Source organism: Podarcis filfolensis (genome assembly GCF_964270895.1).
Source record: "Podarcis filfolensis genome assembly, chromosome: 13".
Taxonomy (NCBI): Eukaryota; Metazoa; Chordata; class Lepidosauria; order Squamata; family Lacertidae; genus Podarcis; species Podarcis filfolensis.
This window is the reverse complement of record NC_139615.1, coordinates 16,898,281-16,923,940: the sequence shown is the minus strand read 5'-3', so window position 1 is coordinate 16,923,940 and position 25,660 is coordinate 16,898,281. Positions and strand designations below refer to the sequence as shown.

Sequence of the window (25,660 nt, the reverse complement as noted above, 5' to 3'; positions counted from 1 at the left end):
GGGCGATGGCACAGGCAGGGCACTTTCCTCCTGGGCTTTCTCCCCGAGGAGGGCATCGCGGGTGCAGGCGGACAGCAGGTGATTAAAAAAAACCCCAAAACCATCTCTCTCGCTCTTCTTTCTTTCACACGCGCCGCCAGCTGGGCTCCTGTCCCTTTAAACAGGGCAAAAACTCAACAGGTCAAGCCCGTCTCCAACTGCATCTTTAGCGGACGGAACTGCTCCACCTGCTGCTGCGTTTCTGCTAGTTGCCTGCTCCTAAAATTTTGCTATTTTGTTCCACCCGCCCCCGGCAAGGAACTCAGGAGGACTGGAATGCTCCTCCCTCCATTGCCCCTCCCTCGAAATTTTATTTATTTATTTGTTTAGATTTATATCCCACCTTCCCACTCCCCCCACCCCCCACCCCCAGGGGCTCAATATATCACACTTATCTCTCCAACAACCCTGTGAGGTGGGCTAGGATGAGAGACAGTGACTGGGCCAAGGTCACCCAGTGAAGCTCATGGCTGAGCAGACATTTCAACAATCCTGACTTCCAAAATCTTAGTCCAGTAGTCGCTAACCATTACACAGCATTGGCCTTAGAACGGCAACCTGGTGAGGTAGGTTAGTTTATTAAGCGTTGCATTTGCAAGCCTACCTTTTTTTCTGAGGATCTCAGGGTGGCATCCATGGACCCCCCCATTTTATCTACAAAACAACCCTGTGAGGTAGGTGACAGGTGAGGCTGAAAGTTACCACCCCAAGGTCACAATGGCTGTGTTGGGATTTGAACCCAGGTGTCCCTGGTCTCCACTCTTGCTGATACCCAACTCTGCGTCCCTAGGCCCAGGCACTCCCTTTAAAAGGTCTGTTGCTGGCTTCTCTAGATCCTAGTTGGAGATTTCTTCATCATTTCCCCTTTTTTCCTGTTTCCCCTCTTCTGAATATCCATGGGGCCTACCTCAGATTTGGGATTATACCTGCAAGGACTCCAAAGATGACACTCCTGGCTTCTGAACGATCCATGCTGATCCGAAGCAAATTCCGCTCCGGTAAGTAGGACCTGAGTAGGGCTTTAGGCACCTTGGTGCTATTAAGTTTTTAAAATAGACTTTTTGCAGGGTGGTAATTATGGCAGGCTAAGACAGAGGGACCTCAACGCCTACTGTTTCACCTTCCATTAAAAATAAATAAATCGTTCTCCTCAGGACCCTCCTGAAATATCCTGCTGTGTAAGGGACAGGCTGTGGCTCATGGAGTATATCATCTGCCTTGCATGCAGAAGGCCGCAGGTTCAATTCCCAGCCCCTCCAGGTGCAGCTGTGAGAGAAGACCCTGCACTGGAACCCTGCAGAGCTCTTGCCAGTCAGAGCTGACAGTGCTGAGCTAGGTGGACCAAAGTTCTGACTAAGCAGAAGGCACCTTCCTGTCCTCTTAAGAGAACAGCCCACGCTGCATTTTGTTGCTTGGAGTTATAAAAAAAATAAATCAAGGCAAGACACATTCTACAAGCAAGGTCATGTCAGTTCCCATGCATGCGTAAATCATAGGTATTCTGTGTAGTTTTACTGCTGCTTCTACAGTTTCTGCTGCAGTTTTCAAGACAGCTTGAATATCATTTTATGTTTTCCTTATCCTGTTTGCCGCTTTGGGGGGGGGGGAATCAACATAAGATATATACATAAGGAAAAAAATGATGCCGATGGGATAGAATTGGTAACAGATTTGCTTATTCTGAATGGTTTTCCCAGCTTTTGCTAGTTGCAGGAAAGGTCAATAAGCTAAGCAAAGTCTCTCATCTGCACAGGAGACCTTGCTGGTGGTGAATTGTGGCCCAAGGGACAGATTTGTGTCAGCACCATTTGAATGGCAATGCCCATCAACTTTAGGGAGGCTCAGCCCCCTCAAATATTTTGTGGGGGACACACACACACAAAGGGATCTTGGCTGCTATGAGTTGGCTCCTATGACTGATTGCATTTATATCCCGCCTTTTTTCCTCATTTAATCCCCACAACAACCCTGTGAGGTAGATTAGTCTGACAGAGAGTGGCCCAAGGTCACCCAGGGAGCTTCATGGCTGAGTGGGGATACAAATGCTAGTATCTCAGATCCTAGTCCAACACTTTAACCGCTGCACTGGCTCACCACACTGCATTGCGTGAAGCCACAACATAGGCCCAGTTCCCCCAAATCTTAACTTGAGCCAGGTTTTTGTGTTCAGGTCTTGCTCTAGGAGCAAGTAAAGAGGAGTTGTCTATAGGCATGTGCAGAGTGCTTTCCCATTGCCCCTTTGTAACAACAGTTCACCACTCCACTAGTTCGGGGACTGAATTAAGGGCACCGAGTGTCACTTCCCTCCGAAATAAGCCCTTCAGGGCGCTATCAGTGGGGATTTTAATGGAACACATCTCAGCCACGTTTCTGCAAGGCTGAAACAAACTCTGAAGTCAATGTGGTTGATGATATTCTCAATCCCAACGTCACCACACAGGTGCACAATGTGGGTCTTATACTAGAAGTTGCCAGCATGCCACCTTCGTATGCCAGTGTCTCTCCTGTGGCACCTACGAAAGGTCCCAGTAAATGTTCCCTCAGAAATTCATAGCCCATGAGAGACTGTTTGCTCTTCCTGCTCAGTTACTGTTTGCACCAGATACTTATTTGTGAATACATCTTCAGGCTTTCAATTTTTCATGTAGATTTGTGCGCTGGCTGAGTGAAGGAAGGGAAGTTCTGGCATATTCAATTTTCAAAAACCGCATCAGCTTTGACTGAGTGCCTCTGAACATGCGCAGAGTTTAATTCTGGCAACTTGACATTGCCTATTTATGTAAGTGGCGGTATCTAAGGCAGAACAGAGAGAGGACCAGCCCTGATTCTGAATATTTCTGGATTATCTTCAAATCTAAAGGGTTTTGGTTTTTTTAAGGAATGCATTTAAAGTTTCCCCCTGCCCAGCCAATAAATGTGTCACTTTACCACTCGCTTGACCAGACTGGGCAATGGGAAGCACAGAGCAGCACAGAGCAACCCCTCACAAAGCTATAATTCCCAGTACCCATAACGAACTACATTTCCCAGGATTCTTTGAGGAAAATTATTTGCTTTAAATGTATGGTGTGTGACAGCCATATGAGTCAGTTGTAAGGACCAGGGTCATGCTCTTCCTCACGACTACTTGTCACTTTTCGATTCCATTGGTACCTCATAACCTAACCCTGGCGTCCAGCAGCCATTTTGTTCAGGCCCAGCCAGTCCAAGTAATCAGTCAACGTGCCTGTGGCATCACAGGCATTCCTTGGTGGCAACTATGGTGTTTTTCTGAGCCTCACATGTTTCTTTCCTGTGACAAACCACCCTTCGTAATTTCTCCACACGTATAGCTCCCGCTTATGCAATTATGGACATATGAAAATCAGCATTGCTTTTAATTGGTAGGTTTGCTAAAGCTTTTGCAGGGACCATTTTTAATCAAGGAGGGCCCACTGAGCATTCAGGGACACTTGTTTCCTTGTGTATTAGTGGCTGTGTTGGTTCTGGTGCTAGGGAATAATAACAATAATGAAAAATATGATCTCTCCTGCCCCTAAATAATACTTACTACTACTACTACTACTACTACTACTACTACTACTACTGGCCCCTCACCAGCAGGTCCTAGGGTAGGTTGCAACAATTTAGAATTAGAAACAGTTAAAAACAGAGTACAGTCACAGGAATAATGTGTGACAACTTTTTTAAAAAATTGTTTTTATCAAAGATTTTCTTGAAGTACAGAAGTACACACCGTGCCTCAGTTTTCCATTCATAGAATCTTTTATGCAGATGAGTTATATTTGATAATATAGAAAGTATAAGGTTGGGGAAGAAGGAGAGAGAAGGCTGGGGTAGTAAACTTTCATTCTTTTACATAGTTTATGTGCAGTGGCAGCTTTTGTTTCTTAACTTGTAAATTATCCTGCTTCCTCCTGTTTCTCAAAAAGGCTCCTACAGTGAAGCACTGATGCAAAAATGTGTTTTACATTCAATCAGTGTATTGGTTACAGGCAACAACCGTTTTATGCGCGTTCAATATGTGCGTGACTGCAACGCAAACATCACACTGAACCCGGAAGTGACTAGAAAAGGGGCAAAACTGGCCCTAAAACAGCCCCCAGGATGCTTTAAGTACAGTATGTGGAGTGTACGCAGGTTCTCATATTGAGGGCCTGGAACTGGCTACAGTTCCCCAAAGCGGTGAAACACTCAACGCCCCCATGTCCTGCCCCTCATGTTGAGTATTTGCATACCCTCCAACATTTCTCCAAAGAAAATAGGGACATCCTGTTCCATAATATTGATGATAATAATAATACTCTGGGCGTATAAAGACATAATAAAAGTCTATAGGGCTGCCTTCATATGTCTTCTAAAAGTTGTATCATCTCCTTGGCTCTGAGGTCACATAACTCCATACCCTCCAACATTTCTCCGATGAAAATAGGAACATCCTAAGGAAAAGCGGGACCTGCAATCAAATAAAAAACTGGGATGGCTTCTGTAAATTTGGGGTGTCCATGGAAAATAGGGACACTTGGAGGGTCTGCAGTTTGGTGGTGGGTTCCCCGCAAGCAGTCCTTGCAGCCAGCCTCTGGCCTGGGAGTTTGGGGCATCTTGTGTTTCCAGCCTTTTAAATAAATAGCGAGTGGCGTCACCCCAGCTGCTGCTGACAACGGGACAAATGCCCAGGCAGGAGAGAAGCGGGCACAGGAATAGAAACGCTTGCAGCAGTCCCACCCTCCAAAGGTATGACGCGCCTGCTGTTTGACGGCAGAGCAAGGGGAGGGCTCACCCACTCAGCCATATCCCTTTGGTGTTCTTCCTTGGACAAGGTTATCCTTCCCAGCGATGTCCCCAGTGCAGCAGCATTTGAATTTCTGTGGGCTTATATACCGTATTTTTTGCTCTATAAGACTCACTTTTTCCCTCCTAAAAAGTAAGGGGAAATGTGTGTGCGTCTTATGGAGTGAATGCAGGCTGCGCAGCTATCCCAGAAGCCAGAACAGCAAGAGGGATTGCTGCTTTCACTGTGCAGTGATCCCTCTTGCTGTTCTGGCTTCTGGGATTCAGATTTTTTTTTCCTTGTTTTCCTCCTCCAAAAACTAGGTGCGTCTTGTGGTCTGGTGCATCTTATAGAGCGAAGAATACGGTACATGGCTTTTGCTTGTTTGTTTTTAAAGGGCCCTGAAAACTGCTTCTGTTCCAAGGTCGGGGATGGCAAGACTAATTTAAGTTTCCGGTGCATCTGGACTTATTTTATAGTAGTGCCTCTGTGCTGGTGACCCCGACAATCCCCATACAGAGCTACAATTATCAGAGTGGTTTAACAGTCAATCCCTCTTCACAGGGAGCTTTGGGAACTGTAGATCTGTGAAGGGAATAGGGGCCTCCCAATAACTTATCAGCACCCATAACAAACTACAGCTCCCAGAATTATTGGGGGGGGGACCATGATTGTTTCAGGTGATATGATATGTGTGGTGTGACTGTAGTCCAGGTCCGGCTTACCTGATTCACTTTCCATTTCAAATTGCCATGGCTCCCTTCCCAGTGAACAGTGGGAGCTGCAGTTTTCTAAGTATGCTGAGAATTCTGTCCCAACTTCCTGGCCTCTTTAGAGAATGAAAATGCTAAGGATTCTGGGTGGAGAAAGGGGCAGAATTATTACCAGTTAAATTAATTGACATTTGATGCATAGGACATAGCACTAAAGCAGGAATGGGGAAGCTCAGGTCTAGGGGCCAAATGTGGCCCTCCGGGCCTCTCATCTGGCCCTCAGGACTGTCTCCAGGCCACACACCCTTTCCCCAAGCCACACCCCTTACTGCCTTCACTTTGCACCCTTCTCAAATGTTTTCCCCTGGTTGGAATGTGTCCTTGAACAATGCCTCTTGCTTGGCTGTATGGAGAGGGGTATATGAGTGCGTGCTGAAACCAGCCTACTGTACACAGGCAAAATTTGCATTTCTTTCTCCACCTACTTTTGCCCCAGGTCCTGCCCACCACTTTGCATGTGGCCCCTGGAAGGTTGCCCAAAAGCAAATGTGACCGTTGGACTGAAGAATATTCCCTACACCTGCTTTAAAGGGTGTCAAGAAGCCTCCCAACTCGACCTGGTTCCCTGTGATGTGGGGGACACTTACAGAGAACTCTCAACGTCCATGCAAAAATTAAAATTCCCAGGTTCCCCCCCACCCTCTGTTTGTGCAGGGTATGTGAGAGAGCATGCCAATTAGACCAATTTGTCGTACAGTTATGCCTTCCATGTTTCCTTGGTGGATGCTTTTTGATTCACTTCTTTGTAATTATTATTACCCTCATCAAACATTTAGATTCCAAGCGATGCCCGGAAAAAATATTTTTGCCTATACCTTGTCAAACTGCCATGGTTAAGGATTTGCCCCATCGCTCATTCGATTGCCCTTTGTAAATGGACACTAGATAATAAATGGAGAACTCAAATACTGGAAAACATTAACTCTGTAATGCTAAGGGGCACGTATCCACTGTTGGGAGTAAAAGAGGCAGAGTCAACCAAGGAGGTTGCAGATTTGCTCTTGTCCTTGTCCAAATCAGAGCCTCCTAAGTTAATTCTATCTGGCTCTTCCTCGTTCGTTCCTCCTCCATGAATGTACAGAATCGCCTCGCCATTCCGTTCCATCTTGAGCATGTTGTTTCCACTGGGAACCAAACGGGTTCGTCATTGGATCACCTCATCACATTTTATTTCTGCCAAGGGGATGCACTTGATCCCTGGGAATCTATTCTGTACGGTGGGAAAGTCCACCTGTTGTCTTGCTTGGCAGACCAAATAGCTGGCCCTTCTACACTTGATATCATAGATGGCCTCGTATTGCGGCTCTTTTACACCAGTCCCCTGTCATGTCTCTCCCATGGCATATGGGAACAAAGAAACATTATGTGCGTATATCGTTCCACAGCTCTTTATGTACGAGTTAATGTTGTCATACTACATCGGCTAATGTTGTCAACCAACCATAGATATAACAGACTTCTACACCACACTATGTGGCATAGATCCACAGGAGGTTTCAGTGTCGAGTTGTAAATTTCTCCTTTAGCTTTCATTTTGCCGTTCATTGACAAGTAATTATGAATTTATTCCGTTAAGGCAGACCTTTCTTCTGATGCTTGGATTTGCCTCCAAAAGGGCAGGTTGTTGGTCAAACAAGATGTAATTCCCAGTTTTTCAATTTTTCAATTGTTTGTTTAAGTAGAGGCTTCTGGGCAGTACTTAATTTGCATCCATTTCATTTTTATATATTCATTTCCAGGCCAGTTTTGTGTGATTCTCCCCCCCCCCCCCAGTTTAATTTCCCCTTCCAATTCCACAGTATAATTACCCAGTATCATACAGCAGTCAGTAAAAGCCTGATGCATTTTGTTCTCAGTTTGTTTTATTGAAAAGCAATTCCAGAGCACATTGTGTTGCCTTACCTTGCCTCACGCCTTTGCAAACCTGGATACATCCTAGGTTGTTGAATAGGGTGATCTCTCCAATCCAGTTTCCCTCGATTTCTTCAAGTCAACAGACATCTTGCCCACTCCATTCCAATCTCATTCAATGCACTGTGGACAGTCTTGAGTTCCCCAGAATCAAATGTTGTGCCGCCTCCCTGCCTTCCTTCAGACCCCTCCTCAAAATGTACCTGTCCATAGACCTTTAACTTTTATCCTTAGTCCCAACTGCAGCACCCACATTTTTTTATCCCTGCCCTCATATCTCCCATTGTAAGTTTCTTGGGGCCAGCGATCTGTCTGTTTTTACCTGTGTAACATCATGTGTACTGTGATGCAGCATACATAAATACTGATGTTAGCAACAGGATTTGGGGGGCTTTGGGCATGGCGCCCTCACTGGTGGCCCCTAATCTGGAAGAGGCGGGAGATAAGAAAATTCTCTGGCTGCATCTGATCTTATTGGATATTCTCTGGAAATTGTAACAGTGTTAGGGCGTTGAGCCTTCTGCTGCTCTTTGGGCCCCAGCAAATGCCCAGCCTTGCCACTCTCTGGAGCAAGCCCTGAGTATGTAACAGTTGTCAAAGATAAAGCAAAGTAGCACCCAATATTTCAGTTGGTTGCTGGACTGAACATTTGAGACTCCTGAGCTTCTTGATCCTTGCTGGTTTGCAAGTTTGAAATCAGATTAAGACCACGAAGACCTTAATTCTATGGTGTAATCTGTTTTAGTTATTTCTGCCTGACATGTATTCATTAGCTTGCTTTTATTTGCCACTTTAAAATCTCAAACCACAATGAGTGCAAACTCCTTTCCCTTCACTTCAGGAGTGGATAATTTCACGTGTCCTTTGTGCACACTCAAAAAAGACCCCACCTTCATTTGTTTCCCAAGGGCTCCCTCCTGCCCTGTTAAGGGTTGTGTTGTGCATATTCACTTTTCTGCACTGCCCCCCTGGGAGCTATAGTTCTCAGCATCAGCTGTGGAGGAGAGCTGCTGGTAATCACAGGAAGTAGTTAAGGGTTTAACCGAGACGAAGTAGGCTGACAGCAAAGAAATGTTCCGCATGCGTCTACAAAGCTGCAGGCTTCAGTTGGTGGCAGTGGTGGCAGTAGTAGTAGTTATTATTTACTTTAATTTTTAGGCTGCTCGTCCACATGGACTTGCCAAAGCAGCTCACAACCAGATGAGAGCAGGGGGTGCATATCAAAGCACAACCACAGCGAACCATTCATGATCTTGGGATTTACAAACCCCTGAAGAATCTAATTACGCATTCTGAGCCAGAGAAGAACTTTTGGGGGAAACAGTGCTAGATTCATAATGCAGCTGGGCAAATAGGCCTGTTCACATTTGCACCATACATTTAAAGCACTGTGATCCTACTTTAAACAGGCTACTTTAAAAAAACCCCACCAACAAATTCTGAGTGCTGTAGTTTGTTAAGAGTACAGTGGTACCTCAGGTTAAGAACTTAATTCGTTCTGGAGGTCCATTCTTAACCTGAAACTGTTCTTAACCTGAGGTAACACTTTAGCTAATGGGGCCTCCTGCTGCCGCCACGCAGCCACACGATTTCTGTTCTCATCCTGAGGTAAAGTTCTTAACCCAAGGTACTATTTCCATTTTAGCAGAGTCTGTAACCTGAAGCGTCTGTAACCCGAGGTACCACTGTAGTGAGAGTTGTTAGCTCTCGGCGGGGAATAGGGATCTCCTAACAACTCTCAGCCCAAGTGATTACAAACTGTGTCAACATCAGTAATCTGGAGTTATATATCAATTGTTGGCTTCATTTTAGCTTTGTGGTGGGAGGGTGGGCAGTGCCGAATGATTTAAGAGTTGAATTTTTCACTGCTTTTTTTTTTACTGCTCGTTGGCCGAGATGAATAAAGTAATTACCGTTATTCATATATTGTCACCTCCCTTACAGTTCTGCAGCTGCGGATGGAACACCGGCGGTCCCAAGAGCAGCTCTCCAAACGCCACTTACTCCCAGGTGAGCCCCTCCCTCGCACCCCTTTGCAAAAAGTGAAGGGAGTCACATTGCGAAGGGGATTTCTGCATGGATGAAGGAGTGGGTGGGTGCTAAGGAAAGAAGAGCTGGTCTTCTAATCTTGAGAGAAGGTTGCCACTTTTCTTTTCTCTTTCTTTATGGACTAGCAACAACAGAGTGGCAGGCCAAAATCAGCAGGTAGGGCGGTTTCTTCTAGAGTTTGCTAACATGCTCCCCTTTATCATCCCTCCAGCACTCAACAAACCCCTTGCAAGTTTCTCGCAGCCCAATGGGACCCAGGGCCAGAACAGGGTGAGTACCAGCTGGGCTCAAGGCTTAGAACAATGTGTGGGAAGCAGCGCTATGAGTCACTCTGTGAGGGTCCACTGCTCACGGACTCTATTAAGCACCCGCCTCCCAGCGAGGAGCGACTTTTTTTTGCAGGAAGCAAGAGGCCACTGCTCTGGGTGCACCTGAGTGTGGTGTGCAAGCAGGAACGTGGTCCAGACCAAACTTTCAAATGCAAAAAAACCAACAAAAAACCCCACCATCATTTATTGTAATATAAAAAGACATAAAAATATATTAATCACAGTGTGGTATATGACTAATTTATGCACGGCAGCAGAAGCGTATCTAAATTGGCAGGTGCTTTTTAATTTATTTATTTACTGCATTTATATCCCACCACTGAAGGAAGAGAGCCACTGCTAGTGGTTCTTTTGCTCAGGCCTGGAGGCAGCCCAGCCCAAAAATAGAGAGGTGTGTGTGTGTGTGTGTGTGTGTGTGTGAGAGAGAGAGAGAGAGAGAGAGAGAGAGAGAGAGCAGAAGCAATGGAAGGCAGGCATTTTGGACTCTTATAAAAAAAATATGACATTTTGTAGGGTGTGGTGGTGCAGATTTTTGTTATCTTAGTCCCGCAAGCTGCAGCTACCAAAATTCCCTCTTCTATGCATTGGCCATGGGCGTGCATAGCTGAAAAATTAAATGTGGATTCCACGTTGCAGAGTTGCAATTCAAGTAGGGTCTTCCTGGGTATGAAAAAAGTTGGAAGGCATAACTCTGATTGGCGGTGGTTCTTCAGAGCCTAAGTGAGCAAAAGATGCCTCCTAGCTCTTCTACCTGAGCGCCTGGCTAAGGATGCTAAAAATTCCTCTGCTTCTTTCTCCTCAGGCCAATGAGATTGCCAAGCTGAAAGTCTCACCCCGGCCCCACAAGACCAGCACTGCTAAGGGCCAGCTGTCAGAAGGTAAGAAGCAACTTCTGCCTAGGAAGCATTTGATTTGGCTTATATTTTAATGTGAGCCTGCCTAATTCATCCAAATGCAGCTATTGTTTGAAATTCATACATGCATACATACATACACACATCATTTCATTTGTATGCCACCTTCCCACAAATCAAACCATGCTCACAACATGAAAAAAACACATAATTACAACAAAAATAGTCATAAACAATAAGTAAGACATCAAAAAATACACAAATACACAAAACAATTTCCACATAAATTATAATCAGGTCTAAAATAAAGATACAAAAAAATAGTATAAATAACAGCAAGAACAACCCCTAAGTAATACTGCAGCTCAAGAATCTGTTCTGCAGCCTCAACTTTCGTAGCTGGAGTCCGTCCCGGCTCTGTCCTCCCAGGCCTGGTGGGAAAGGGCAAGGGCAAGAAGCAGGGCAAGAAGCAGGCCTTCCAGGACTTCCAGCGCTTCTCTGAATTTTGCGGTGCAGATCGCAACCAAAAGGAGCAGATAAAATGCATGTCATTAGGAGGAAAGTGTGTGCAAAAACACACAAATTAGCGAAAAGAATGTGCAGAAATTACATTAGGGGAAATTGCTTGCAACATATTAGGCAAAATAGCATTTAAAAATGCACACATTAGGAGAAATATGCATATTATTTTTCTGCGGACTTCTTTTAAAAATAAAAAAATCACAAATTGATGTGGAAATAAGGCAAATGGACCTTGCAATTCCGACTGGATTTCCAGGTCACCCCAGGGGATGACTACATCCCTCAAACGTTGTTTGCGGAGTTTGTCCCAGGAATATCTGGCTGGCTCCTGTTGGGAGGTAGGATTCTGGACTGCAGGGTCCTCTTGCCTGATCCCACAAGCCTGCTCTTCTGATAGTTGCTCTTCTCACTGCAGTGTCTCCGGGGGACCCTTCTGAGCTGCAGGACAAAAAGGCTCGCCTGGCCGAAGACCTGAGCGAGAAGATCCTACACCGCCCTGGACCACTTGAGCTGGTGAAGAAAAACATCCTTTCCTTGGATCCAGGTATCAAGGATGCTATGGCAGGTAAGGACTTGACTTGGCATTCTCCTTACTGGGGAATCCTCCTGTCTCATGGAGTGGAAACGGGAATCCTGCCTGGGAGAGAGGAGGGATCCAGTGGCTGTTTATGGAGGGGCAGGTCCTAATGGAAAGCTCTTGGACTCTGGCGCAATCCCAGCAGGAGGGATTGTAACAGGATAGAGCAAATTCCAGTGAGGGCTAGGGAGCTGAATTTGGAAAAGTGGGTTTGAATCCTGCCTCTGTCCCAGGCTTGGCACGCAGCCTTTTGCCTTGTTCTCATCTGCAAAATGGGAATACTGACAGCGCGAGGTTGTTATGAGAAGAAACATGGTGGAAATTGGGGGAGCTTTTTGCAGAAGGTTTGCAAAAGGGCTGCCTAATTGGGACTTCTCAGCTCCTTGGATGGAATGTGTGCAGAGCAGGGTTCCAATTGCTGCTCTGTTAGCACCCATCAAATCACCCTCCTTCCCTCCTCAGGCAATGCATCAGCTAAACATGTGTGGCTGGGGGTGAGGGCCAGGCTGCAAGGATAAGCAAACAAGCTCTACCCAGTCACAGTTCTCAATTGCCTTCCAGCTCACGGATGGTGAGCTTCCGCACCAAGGGGCCTTTTGTATACACAGGGACTCACCTTCTAGAACTCTTGATTTTCCAGGGTTCTAAAATGTAAGGGGAGACTCTGTCAACAGGCTCCCTGCTGCAGATAGCCACCTTCCACAAGTTTGAAGGTGACAAAGACAATGGTGTGTTTGTGTGTGTTTGCTTGTCCACCCGCCCCGCCCCCGTCCTCCGGGCACATGTTTAGGATTAGGGCCAGAACTAGGTATCCTTGCACTTGGGCAAATGACATGGAACAGGCCCCTAAGTCATCCCTGGATTTCACGATGTGAAAAACTAACAACGGTGTGAAAATTATGTAAAAAACAACAACAGTTGTTTCTTGCACCCTGCTATAATAATGCCTTCCCTCCTTTCTCTCACTCAAAACGTCTGCAGATGCAACTCTTGCTGCTCCTGATTCCTTCACCTTTGAGGAAGATCTCAGTAGTTCTTCTTCCTCCTCCTCCTCCTCCTCTTCCCCCTGCTTTGCACTGTCTCCTGGAAGTGCCCATGGGAACCCTTCCACCGCAACGGCGGCCTTTCAGGTAAGCAACTGCGTAGAACTCACCTGTACATGCTGAAGAGACATAAGATGAAAGGGGAACAGGGGATAAGAACAGGGCGCTTGGTGCATACTCCTGGAAATGTAATATTTTGTAAGTGTCCAGCTTTCCCTCTCAGTATTAAATATCTGATTCTCGTGTCTGAGAATTGCTTAAGTGAGCACTGCATCTTTGGAAGGGGGGAGGACCAGAATAAGTTGACTCCAGCCCCATCTGCACTATACTTTTAAAGCAATATCATGCTACTGCAAAGAGTCACGGCTTCCCCCCAAAAATTCTGGGAACTGTAGTTGGTTAAGTGTGCTGAGAGCTGTTAGAAATCCCAATTCCCTCATGGAGCTGCGATTCCTGGATTTCCCCGGGAATAGCATCTGTGAAGGAACAGGGCGCCTCCACACAGCACCCTTGGCAGACTGCATTTCCCGTTATTTTTTGGGTGAAGCCATGACTGTTAAAGTGTCAAGGTACTGCTTTAAATGTGCAGGGCAAACGGGGCCATTAGTTGTTCATCACCACCTCGTCAGCTCCAATAGTTACTAGCCACCACTGCCTCTCACCCTTTTGGGAGTTTCATGTGAAGTGAGGTGGTAGCATGGCTTGTACAACAGATTGGCCAGAAATGGCTCCTGAGGTGTAAGGTTTGCCTCCTTATGGAGCGGTCTCCACACTTTTGTTAAGAACACCCCTTGATACCCACACCTCCCGTGGCTTATGGCCCAGGTCCACACAGAAATACATTGGACAAACTGGGTTGTCAAAAAGGCCTAGTGAATTCACAAAAGAAGTGGAGTAATCTTGAAGTCCAAGTTTCATTCATGAATTTACGTCCAAGTACAGTCATACCAGGGACACGGGTGGCGCTGTGGGTTAAACCACAGAGCCTAGGACTTGCCGATCAGAAGGTGGCGGTTCGAATCCCCACAACGGGGTGAGCTCCTGTTTCTTGGCCCCTGCTCCTGCCCACCTAGCACGTCAAAGCATGTCAAAAGTGCAAGTAGATAAATAGGTACCACTCCGGCGGGAAGGTAAACGGCGTTTCCATGCGCTGCTCTGGTTCGCCAGAAGCGGCTTAGTCATGCTGGCCACATGACCCGGAAGCTGTACGCCGGCTCCCTCAGCCAATAAAATGAGATGAGCTCCGCAACCCCAGAGTCGGCCACGACTGGACCTAATGGTCAGGGGTCCCTTTACCTTTTACCTTTACAGTCATACCTCGTGTTACGTTTGCTTCACGTTGCGACTTTTCAGGTTACAAATGCGGCAAACCCGGAAGTGTTTACTTCCAGGTTCGCCGTGCTTCTCTATCGTGCTTCGCGCACACGCAGTAGTGGCACTCTATTTACAGACTTTTCGGGGTGCGAACAGCACCCCAAAACAGATCGTGTTTGTAAGTAGAGGTACCACTGTACATACACTCTGAAATATGAAGGGTTGTAAATATTGGAAAAGCAAAGTTGTAAAATCAACCAATCAATCTAAATAATTTATAATATCTCTCTTTCCAAGTAAGTAAAATAAATATATAGTGGTATCTCGGTTTACGAACTTAATCCGTTCCGGAAGTCTGTTCTTAAACCAAAACTGAAACCGAGGCGCGCTTTCCCTAATGAGGCCTCCCACCGCTGGTGCCCTTCCACCGTTCGGATTCCATTCTTAGACCAAGGTAAAGTTCACAAACCAAGACACCATTTCCGGTTTTGCGGAGTTTGTAAACCAAATCGTTCTTAAACTGGACTGTTCTTAAACTGAGGTACCGCTGTATATGATGTGGTTGTGCTGCCCTCTACAGGGCATGTTTGAATATTGCAGGATGTAAGAATCACAATGATGAGTGAATTTTGAGGGGTTGGCCACTTTCTCCCTTTTGAAGGACACAATAATACCCCCCCCCAAAAAAAAAATATACACAGCAGAACTAACCAGTAGTTAACATAACTAGGCCTGCTGCCAGTCTGCTGTTCTTGTGTGTGTGTGTGGGGGGGGGAGTTTCAGGTTAGAATTGCCACTTTCAGTACCTTGATTGCCACTCCAACAAACCCTTACATGTGCGACCCACCGAGGCCTAAACTGGCAGGGATGGAAGGACAGTATCCTGCACCCAAAGAGTCTTTCTGATTCACTTAGAAGCCAAAACCTTTGACACCACCATTGGCTTCCCCCAGCTTCACACAGGACACCCACACTCCCAAATTATTCCTGGTTCTAGAGAGGGTTGGGGGCACTGAGGAGGCCAGAAGCCTTTGGAGGCCGAGAGAGAGAGAGATTGTTCCAGGGCAGCAATTCTGGGAATGATGAGACTGACTTTGGTTGTAATGTGACTGTTACTACTCCCAGTATTAACAAATAATGCTGCCTGTCTTATCTGAAGAGGTTATTCTGAGGTGCTATTTGGGCACTCAGCCCCTCCATCCTCCACACTGACCAAATCTTGAAGCCAGCACTGCCTGTGTGCTGTGATCTCCCCGCCTCCACACCGCCCCAAGATTGCATTCAGCACAAGATGAGCTTATTGGGTCAGGCCACAGGCCCATCTAGTCCTACATCCTGTCCTCAACTGCTGTTAGATTTCTTACATCTTTGTGCACGTGCCAAAGACTTCCCATTCTAGGCTTCACAACAGAATGTGGGGTTTTAAGGCTGGACGTGGTGGGCAGGTACCGTATAGTAAACCAGCCCCCGTCACCTCCCCAGCTCCCTACCACCTCCTTCAAAGCCCTGTCCCACTTTATTTTTAATCATTTTTAATTGATTTTCCAATAAAAAACATCCAATCAATATTTCCAATCATAATACTCCAATTAAAATAAAAAGCACCAAATTATAGTCCAAATTATAATCATTAATTTTTCAGAGCACCCCATAATCTGGATCTCTGAAGCGTATCTCCACATCTCAGTCCTGCCTCTCCTCGTTGTTTCCATATTTTCCACATCTCGATTTTGATGCTTTATAGCCCTGTCCCACTTTCTGCCCAGAAGCATTGCCTCTTGCTGTTCCCACTGCTGCAGGTCTTCTCCTTCTCAGATGAAATTATACACAAGAGGGAAAACTGGGGCATGCCAGCTGATGGGAAAGCTGAAAGATTAACTCTCAGAAGGGAAGGATGCTTGGCTTTATAGGAAAGGAAAGTTTGGGGGCTGCCAGTTTAGAGAAGAAGGTGCAGGAGTTGGGAACTAGGAGGGTACTTGGCCTCCATTTTCTCCCTCTTCTCCCTGCAGCTGGACCTCCCTCCGATCCTGGATCAACAGCTGCCTCCTGTGTCGTCATCCACCTCTGAGGCTGAGTTCCCTCCCCAAGGGGGGAGCCCCCTTGCCAAGCCCTCCGTTTCACTCCTCAAGGTAGAGACAATCAAGGGCAGGGAGGAGGTTGGGGAGGAAGCAGAAGTCCACTGCTCTGTCTTTTATCAGAGAAAAGTATGAATTGGTGCAGAATGAATTGCAGGCCGAATCCAGATAGCTCCCTGTTTTGAACAGAGCTGTAGGGAAACTTCCTCTCCGCACCCCACCGATTTTCACGTAGTAAAAAGTGAACAAAGATTTCTGGGGGAGCGCAAGGCTTACTGGTGGCGACGGCAGCAGCTACATCCCACAGCTGCCCTCAGGGGAAAACATGTCCGCTGCTGTCTTCATTGCCATTCAGGTGCCCAGCTAAGTCTGCCTTATTGCTTTTCACGGACTGAAATGGTTTTATTGGCATTTGCGCTGCCGCCATACAAAACCTGTTCTGAGGGTTCTTGAATATTTCTGCCTTTTATACATCCCTACTTTAGTTGGGAGGGATACGGGTGGCGCTGTGGGTTAAACCACAGAGCCTAGGACTTGCCAATCAGAAGGCCGGTAGTTCGAATCCCCATGACGGGGTGAGCCTCCCGTTGCTCGGTCCCAGCTCCTGCCAACCTAGCAGTTTGAAAGCACATCAAAGTGCAAGTAGATAAATAGGTACCGCTCCGGCAGGAAGGTAAATGGTGTTTCTGTGCGCTGCTCTGGTTTGCCAGAAGCGGCTTAGTCATGCTGGCCACATGACCCGGAAGCTGTACGCCGGCTCCCTCGGCCAATAAAGTGAGATGAGCGCCGCAACCCCAGAGTCTGCCACGACTGGACCTAATGGTCAGGGGTGCCTTTACCTTTACCTTTACTTTAGTTGGGAGGCTAATAAAGAAGTGAATCTATATAACCCAATGCAAAAAACAAACAGGTGGCTGGTTTTCACCCCCTACCTTGGCTCCCGCATAAGGAGTCAGATGTTCTTTTGCAGCAGAGAGGACAGTAGGAAGCTGGCCCCTGGCCTCTCCCTCTGCTGCTAACCCGTGTGCTGAAGGCCCAAGAATTTAGGCAATGGGGTGGGGGGAACCCAAGGTAGCAGCATTACCTACCTCTAGAAAGCCCCTCTGCTTTAACCACTATGCACCACTATCTTTTGAGAGTCCCGTTCCTGCTCTCTTTCACACACTTTGATGCCTTCCACAGGCCCCATCCAAGGTCCCTGAGGCCAGGAAGCCCCCGCGCCCCAAGAAGGCCAAGGAACCGCGCCCCAAAGTGAAGAAGCTCAAGTACCACCAGTACATGCCGCCCGACCAGAAGGGGGAGCAGGCGCCGGTGCCCATGGATGCGGCCTACGCCCGCGTCCTCCAGCAGCAGCAGGTCTTCTTGCAGCTCCAGATCATGAGCCAGCAGCAGCCCACGCCGACGTCACCAGCCACCTTCTGCGTCCGAGCCGTGCACGCTGTCCCAGCCAGGTAAGCCGTTTTGCTTCCGGGAACGCTCTTCCGAGACAAAAGCACACTAGCGAGGCTGGAGAGAAGATTGGGATGGGGAAACCCAGCGTCAACGCCTCTCTTTTCTCCCTTTGCCCAGCAGTGCTCCAGAGCAGGTCCTGAGCTTCGCTGGGACGCCTGCGCCACCAAGTGGGCCTCACCCGCTCCCTCTCCCCTCTCCAGCCACGCCAACCTCCCCTTCGCCGCCCAAACCGGAACTGCTGCCTGCCAACTTGGAGGAGCTAACGGTGAGTTGGGGCAGGAGGACTCCCAGCCATCGCACATCGGATTCTGCGTGGGCAGAATTCCGCTCTCGGAGATGGTTTCTGCAAGTCAAGTCCAGTTGCAAATAACCGCTTCAGCCATTCTGTTGCGGTGAGAGCCAGGTTTCCAAAGAACCTGGTTAGATGGGAAGATCTAGAGGAAGGGCACGTAATCGTCAGCACAAGGGGGGAACTTTCTGAGGGCCACATGGCCAAGGTGGGTGGGGCCAGGGACAAAAGGTGGGTGGGGCCGAGGCAGCAAACGGGCAGAGCAATGGATGTTGCTCCTTTCTTCAGCAGGCTACACACAAAAGCCAGAGATCTCTTCACATAATCTCACCCCTGACCCCCCTCCATCCAGGTGAGCAAGAGGCACTGTCAGGGTGCAAGGACACAGTCCAGCCAGGCACAAGCTCTTGTTGGGAAGGGCCAGAGCAGGGCCAAAGGGAGTGGCCTAGAGGGAACTGCCATGGGCCAGATGGAGAAGACAGGAGGGCTTTATTTGCACCCGCGCCCGAGGCTCTCCACCTAGAAGGAGGACAGGCCTCCTACTTTCCCATGAACCAACTGCCCATGAGTTAAGATCTGCATCCAAAACTGTTGAGTTGCGTTCGAATCAAGGCAAACAGGCGGATGGTGTTTTTGAGATCCCCAGCTGAGCTCCAAGGCTGCCTCTTGAGAGAGAGCGTCTGCCTTGAAAACCCATCCGTGTCTCTCTTTTATTGAATCTTACAAAAGCATGGCCACACATATGTTAGTGGCTGATTGGTTAAAATACAAACAAAGAGGCTAGTTCCTTATTGGTTAACATAGGTATAAGGAGGGGTTACCCAAAATCCATTAATCTCCAATTCTTCAAAGGGTCTTTTGCTAATGGACCTTAGACAAGTATCTAAGCTTTTAATCCACCTAGATTTATGATTGATTATATTATGTCTAAATCAATTACTAATGTTATGATCAGAATATAAAAACAAACAATTAATTATACACTGAAGGAAAACAGAACAACTAATTAATTATACACTGAAGGAAAACAGATCATTGTAAACTTAATGTGACCTGAGTGAAAAAAGAGTGGAATGCAAAGAATGGAATTTGTGTGTGTGCCTGGCACATCTTTACACAGTGTGTATGAGAGAGAGAAGCAGAGAAAGATTTTAAGGTTCAGAAGTAGCTAGGAAAAGTTTCCCAGAATGCCACAGAAAAGAACCAGTGTTTTACTATACTGGCACATAAAGAGAACATCTCTACATCTCCTCCTTTTTTTTCTTATTTGCGAAATAAGGCAACTTGTTGAATGAAGCAAAATAAAGCAGCAGTGCTTTGGGATCAGTGGTTTGCCATCGAATCCCAAAATAATACTGCGAGGGTGGATGGGGCATGAGTACTTTCAGGATTATTGGTTTGCCAGTAAATCCCAAAATAATTCTACCCACATTTCCCCTTTTTGTTTATTATTGGCGTTGCCATTTCGAATAATAGTCAGCGAGGAGAGCACTAGGTGGCTGAGGTGGAGAGAAAAGGCGAGAAAAAAGATTTGTAAGGCTAGGAATGCATTGGAGGAAGCAAAAGAACAAAATTAATATACATACAATTATTATGGCATAATAAAAAAGACTACGAAGCCAAGTTAAATTAGGCAACCAGCCAGTGAACCACTGAAAAATAGAATCCCAGAAACCAGAGAACCCAATGTCCTGTTTAATATGATGGGTAAGATTTTGCAAATGAGAAATTTGACGTTGAACGGCTTTGGAATTGTCAGTGATGTTAAAACAGCACATATCTGCGACTTGCTCACAGCCATAATGATGAAGCATAAGAAGGTAGTCGATAGCAGCTCTGTTTTTGAATAAACCATTGTGAAGTTCAGCTTGCTCTGTGTTGAGAAGGTGAAGTGCTTGAGAAGTAAAATTCAGGGCTTTTGCTGCAGAACAAGCTAGAGAGTTAATATTTTTGCTATTACGTGCAGCCAATCCTGGAACACCTAAGAGAGAAACAGCTAAAGAGATATATTCAGTCCTACTGGGAAGAGAGACAAGGTCATCACAATCATCAGACAATTCAACATTGCGACTATATCGATTGTGAAATAGATGATGCTTTGCAGGCAATATGATAGACAAGCGGCTTAAACAGCAAGGTGTACCGTGGCTAATGTTTGCAGGAATATAATTAAACGTGTAGCCAGGACATGACCAAAACCAACCTGCCGAACAAAAACTGGAGTATTATAAGGACTAACTGAAGGTTCAATATGGTCAGCCAGTAATTGCTGATTGACCATTTGTTTTAAGGCAATTAATCGTTCCCCAGTAAGAGGCCATTGCTCTATCCATACAGGGTTAGTAGATTTCCAGCTGAGGGGAAGAGCATGCTTACTCATTTAATTGGATGGTAGCATTTAATTGTTGCAATAAATCTCTTCCCCACAAATTGAGGTGGATGTTTAGCACACAGGGCTGAATGTATGCAATAATTTCAGAGCTGTCTGGCAGAGAGACAGGTAGCCACTGTGCGCTTTTACAAGAAGTCTGGTTACCACCCACACCCCACACTGTAGGAGCAGATTCTAAGGGCCATGTGGAGTCCCAACAATTACTGGAAATGACAGATACGTCAGCACCTGTGTCAATCAAGCCTTCTATAATTTTTCCATTGATTTTATACTTACGAAGAAGTTTTTGTCGTCCAATTTTCTGTGTCACAGCCAGTAGCTGTGGGGGAATAGAAGAAGAGAGCTCGCACAAATTATTATCAATAGCTGATACGACATTAGGTGGAGAAGGAAGCATTACCAATTGTGCCAAAGACTCACCCTTAGTTAACTGCATTGGCATAAAGCTCCAGAATTGTATCATAATGGTGCCCACATAATCATGATGTAAAACACCTGGAATAACCTGGATTCCTTGTTTTGCCGCAGAAAATTTAGGCAAAATTAAACCTGTGACTGTAGAAGGGAGTGGACCTGCCATTTGACTAGGCATGATCACAATTTCACCAGGTAAAGCAGTGCCTTTGGCCTCTTGATTGATCAAATCAATAGCAAATTCAAAAGGCACAATTTTAGAAACTTTTGCAACAGCAGAAACTAAGGGTGGGGAACTCTCTAATTTTCCGGGCCTGAGAGTTGGGCCCCTAAGGAGTTTCCCTGAGACCTACATTGATTTGCCCAATGATACCCTTTTCCACACTTTGGACATTTTTTTGAAGGTCTGGTAGTAGTATTTGCAGTAGTATTTTTATTCGCACCTCCGCCAGGCGCCCTGCACTGCTTAGCAAAATGCCCAGGGCGCTTGCAATTGAAACAATTACCTGTTGGCCTGCTATTAGTTTGGATTGCAGTGGCAAGTAAAGACATAGCATGAGATTGACTCCCTATTTCTGTACATGATTGTATCATATCTGCAAGACTATATTTTGAACGACTTATGACAGATTGTAACACCTTCTTAGAATCAGTATTAGCATTCTCAAAGGCTAATTTTTTCATCAACTCATTCTGAGCTGTTTCATTATCTATCTGTCTAGAGATTGATTCTTTTAATCTATCAATAAATTGATGGTAAGGCTCTGAGTGTTGCTGCTTAACATTTACAAAGGAGTTCAGAGGCTGCCCTGAGACAGGGACTTTACGAATGGCGCGCTGGACACAGGTCGCAGTGCGGCTGAAATGCGAAGCTGACAATAATGCTTGTGCAGCCAAGCTATCGAATGGGGCAGATCCAAAAATTTGACTTGCTGTATGCATTGGATCAGCCAGAGCTATCGCACTATGTTTAAATTCACTTTCAAAAACCACATATTGTGCAGGGGATAAAATCATATGCATAAGATCTTTCCAATCATTAGGACACATTACATAAGAAGTTGAAATACATTCCAGCATTCCCATGACATATGAAGATTTCAGACCTGAGTCAGAGATAGCCTTCCTGAATTCCTTCATTATGGAATATGGAAGCTTATCATGAAATACCTGTTGCTGTGCTGTCCCTGGGATAGGCTGATAAGTGAAAGGGAAAAGTGACGGCATTTCCCCAGACCATGCAGACTGTTCCTCTAAAGATAAAAGACCTTCCTGCCTGGCTTCAGAAATTCCTGCACGGACGACCCCAGAAACATTTGGAACATTGGAATGCACCGGGGGGAGAGAAGGAAAAACGACAGGCTGAGATGCAGCTTCTGCAGGCAGAGGAGACGCAGGCAGAGAAGGGGGAGAGAGGGGGATTGTATTAATCTGACACGGAGCTGCTTCGAGATGAGGGGGAAAGGAGGAGGGTGAAGTCAAAGGAGGCAAGATTTGTGGGTACGGTGGAGGATTAGGTGATGAAGCAAGGGGTGGAGAAAGTAAGGAAGACGACAATCCTAATTTACCAATAGCATTTGCACATTTTTGCCAAGTAAGCAAGCAATCGATCGGAGCCCTTGGCTCAGAAAAAAGCGTTTTTCCAATTTTTTGCCAGGTCTCTATGTCCAGAGACCCTTTGTCTGCGTAAAATGGACATTGGAATGTTATTTCCATTAACATTTGTTCAATTTCTTTTAAGGAAATTTGAACACCATCCCCCTTTTGCTTGACTAATTTAAATAATTCATTTGCGTGAGCTTTCTGACCTTTCGTCAGATTCCCTCCCATACTTATGAAATAGCGCGCTAAGACTTTTTTCCAGTCGGGTAAGTATGAGGTTTTCCTAGCTCTGCAAGGGACCTGGTACCTTACTTCGTCGAAATCACGTCGGGGTCACCAGATGTTGAGTTGCGTTCGAATCAAGGCAAACAGGCGGATGGTGTTTTTGAGATCCCCAGCTGAGCTCCAAGGCTGCCTCTTGAGAGAGAGCGTCTGCCTTGAAAACCCATCCGTGTCTCTCTTTTATTGAATCTTACAAAAGCATGGCCACACATATGTTAGTGGCTGATTGGTTAAAATACAAACAAAGAGGCTAGTTCCTTATTGGTTAACATAGGTATAAGGAGGGGTTACCCAAAATCCATTAATCTCCAATTCTTCAAAGGGTCTTTTGCTAATGGACCTTAGACAAGTATCTAAGCTTTTAATCCACCTAGATTTATGATTGATTATATTATGTCTAAATCAATTACTAATGTTATGATCAGAATATAAAAACAAACAATTAATTATACACTGAAGGAAAACAGAACAACTAATTAATTATACACTGAAGGAAAACAGATCATTGTAAACTTAATGTGACCTGAGTGAAAAAAGAGTGGAATGCAAAGAATGGAATTTGTGTGTGTGCCTGGCACATCTTTACACAGTGTGTATGAGAGAGAGAAGCAGAGAAAGATTTTAAGGTTCAGAAGTAGCTAGGAAAAGTTTCCCAGAATGCCACAGAAAAGAACCAGTGTTTTACTATACTGGCACATAAAGAGAACATCTCTACACAAAACCCTTTCTCTGATTGCCCCCTGCCATCCGAAATAACAACAACAACGTTGTTATTCATAGCCAGCCTACTCTGGGCGTCTTCCAATACATATAAAAACATAATAAAATGCCAAACATTAAAAACTTCCTGAAGTGGTGAGGAGGGGGCAAGGGCTTTTTCAGTGCTGGTGCCCCGATTATGGACTGGTCCCTGCACTAGTGATTAGAATTAAGCACCAGACTAAGACTTTATTTTTCTTTTTAACCCCAAGCCGCCTTTGATTTTAGAGCTGTTGTTTCAGTGGTATTTTCCCACGGCTTACTGCTGATTCTGTTTTATTTGGTGGTGGTTGCTTTATTTATTCATTGTTGTGAAGCCACTTTAGACTTTAGGACTTTAAAAAACAAAAGCAAGCAAAAGCCAAGAAATAAAATGGTAGCGGGGAAAAGATATGAAGGAAGAAAGAAAGAAAGAAAGAAAGAAAGAAAGAAAGAAAGAAAGAAAGAAAGATGGACATTGGAGTTATGAAATGAAGGTTGGGAACTCTGGTGTAGCTTCCATCCTTGAATTATACCCGTTGGTAATTCCTGATCTTCTAAGATGAGACTGCAGAGTATGTGCAACTTCACCTGCCCGTCATAACCACCCCTTGAAGGCTGCTGACCAGCCATTCCTTTCATCTGGCAGATTCTTGGTGAGCGGCCCAGGAACTATCCGAGCTTGGAAGGGGAGACACATTCTCTCCCAACTATTGGCGTCTGGTGCCACAGGCAGAGAGGCCAGGAGCAGGTGGAGCTAGAGCCAAGGACAGGCAGATATAACTAAGTTTTCCCCCCCCCCCCCATCCTTCTGCTCCTCTTTGCTGAGTTTTGCAGGCTAAGGTCAGTGGGGCAGTGCCCCGTTTTCCCTAAAGGGCTGGACTTTCCTGCTTCCAAACAAAAGGAAGACAGAATGGGGCAGAAAGAGAGAAGAGAGATCTAAGTTAACTGAGGGTTCGAAGCATCTCTAGGTATTTCTTTAGGTGCTTCTCTCTAATGTGGTGGGACTTGTAGATCTGCCACCTGGCAAAAGTGTGCATGCTGCACATGCCTTCACTTATCCTCCTACTTGATAAACACATGTTAATATTATCTGGAGCAAGTGGAGCCTGGGTAGTGTGCTGTCATGGATCTTTTTATTGCTCAGGGAAGGGAACATGTAACAATAAAACTATACTACACACACACACACACACACACACACACACACACACACAATGTGTGTATTTTAGGGGTGGGCAGTAGGCTGTGTGATTTGCAATAGATCGGCAAGGTTTCCTGACTTATCAGTTGTTTAACAATAGCTGCAACAGATTGACCCCTAGGCCTGCACTCTAAATTATACTGATGAATAGCGAAAGCGAGGAAGAAAACCAGGAATGGGTTGCCTGCATGGAAGGACTGTGAGCTCTGTTCCATTCTGGCATTCAAAACAAATTCCCGGGCTCAGAATTCTTTAATGCTGAATGCCAGTCTTTTGCACCATGCTCCTGCTGGCGGATCTTTGCGGGGTGAGGAAGAGTCCTATAAAAAGCAAAGTAGATCCCACATGCCTGGCACTTGACCATTCCAGGTGTCTTGTGTAATATTCTATAGCACCTTTTGTAGGGCAAACCTACACAGGCTAGTTATAATGTTAAAAATGCATTATAAAAATGTGACACCAGAGGGTGCTGTAGAGCAGTGATCTGTCGTCAATTGGAAATTGCCTTAAGAGCTATTATTGCTTGTTTTTTATAGCGTTTTTACAATCAGTGTAGATCCAGCCTTAATTTCCTTTGGCCGCTGCTTTGATTCCCAGGTCTCCGAACTCCGCCAGCAGCTCCGGAAGCGGGGCCTCCCTGTTTCTGGCACCAAGCCAGCCCTGCTGGAGCGCCTCAAGCCTTACCAGGTGGCCAGGGCCAAGCCCCCACCTGTCCCGCTCTCCAGCGCCCGCTTGTCACCCTCCGACCTAGAGGAGGAGGCCCAGGCCCTGCGGGAGAAGCAGCGGGTGGCTGAGAGCTTGGCGCTGAAACTCCACCGGGAGCAGAAACACCACGACGACGACCTCCGGGTGGAGCTGGAGATGCACAAACGGATCAAGAACCGCCGCAAGGGAGCACTACTGCCCCACGGCCAGCAGGGGGCACCTCCGCCCTACATCCCCAAGAGAGAATGCGCCAAGGAGGGAGGAGGCACGGAAGATGGCTTCATGGTGAGCAAACAAGCATTCTCCAGCTGATCCAAAAGAGAGT

The 25,660-nt window shown here is 46.2% G+C and overlaps 1 protein-coding gene across 4 annotated transcripts in view; it reads left to right on the top strand.

Moving 5' to 3' along the window:
• The first annotated feature begins 895 nt into the window (after positions 1 to 895).
• Positions 896 to 25,660, top strand: part of LOC310747583 (myocardin-like) — a 30,369-nt gene continuing 5,604 nt past the window's right edge. For 2 of the 4 annotated variants that reach the window (XR_014540943.1, XM_083582117.1), the window contains exons 1-10: positions 896 to 1,037; positions 9,439 to 9,504; positions 9,755 to 9,813; positions 10,675 to 10,750; positions 11,664 to 11,813; positions 12,807 to 12,955; positions 16,192 to 16,311; positions 17,440 to 17,708; positions 17,830 to 17,974; positions 25,228 to 25,620. Coding sequence is in view for 2 of the 4 variants with exons in the window: in XM_083582117.1 (XP_083438243.1) it covers positions 983 to 1,037; positions 9,439 to 9,504; positions 9,755 to 9,813; positions 10,675 to 10,750; positions 11,664 to 11,813; positions 12,807 to 12,955; positions 16,192 to 16,311; positions 17,440 to 17,708; positions 17,830 to 17,974; positions 25,228 to 25,620 (1,482 nt within the window). In the remaining 2 variants the exon portion in view is untranslated. Of the gene's footprint in view, positions 1,038 to 9,438; positions 9,505 to 9,754; positions 9,814 to 10,674; positions 10,751 to 11,663; positions 11,814 to 12,806; positions 12,956 to 16,191; positions 16,312 to 17,439; positions 17,709 to 17,826; positions 17,975 to 25,227; positions 25,621 to 25,660 lie in introns of all 4 variants that reach the window. The other 2 variants (XR_014540944.1, XM_083582116.1) reach the window with 1 other exon arrangement.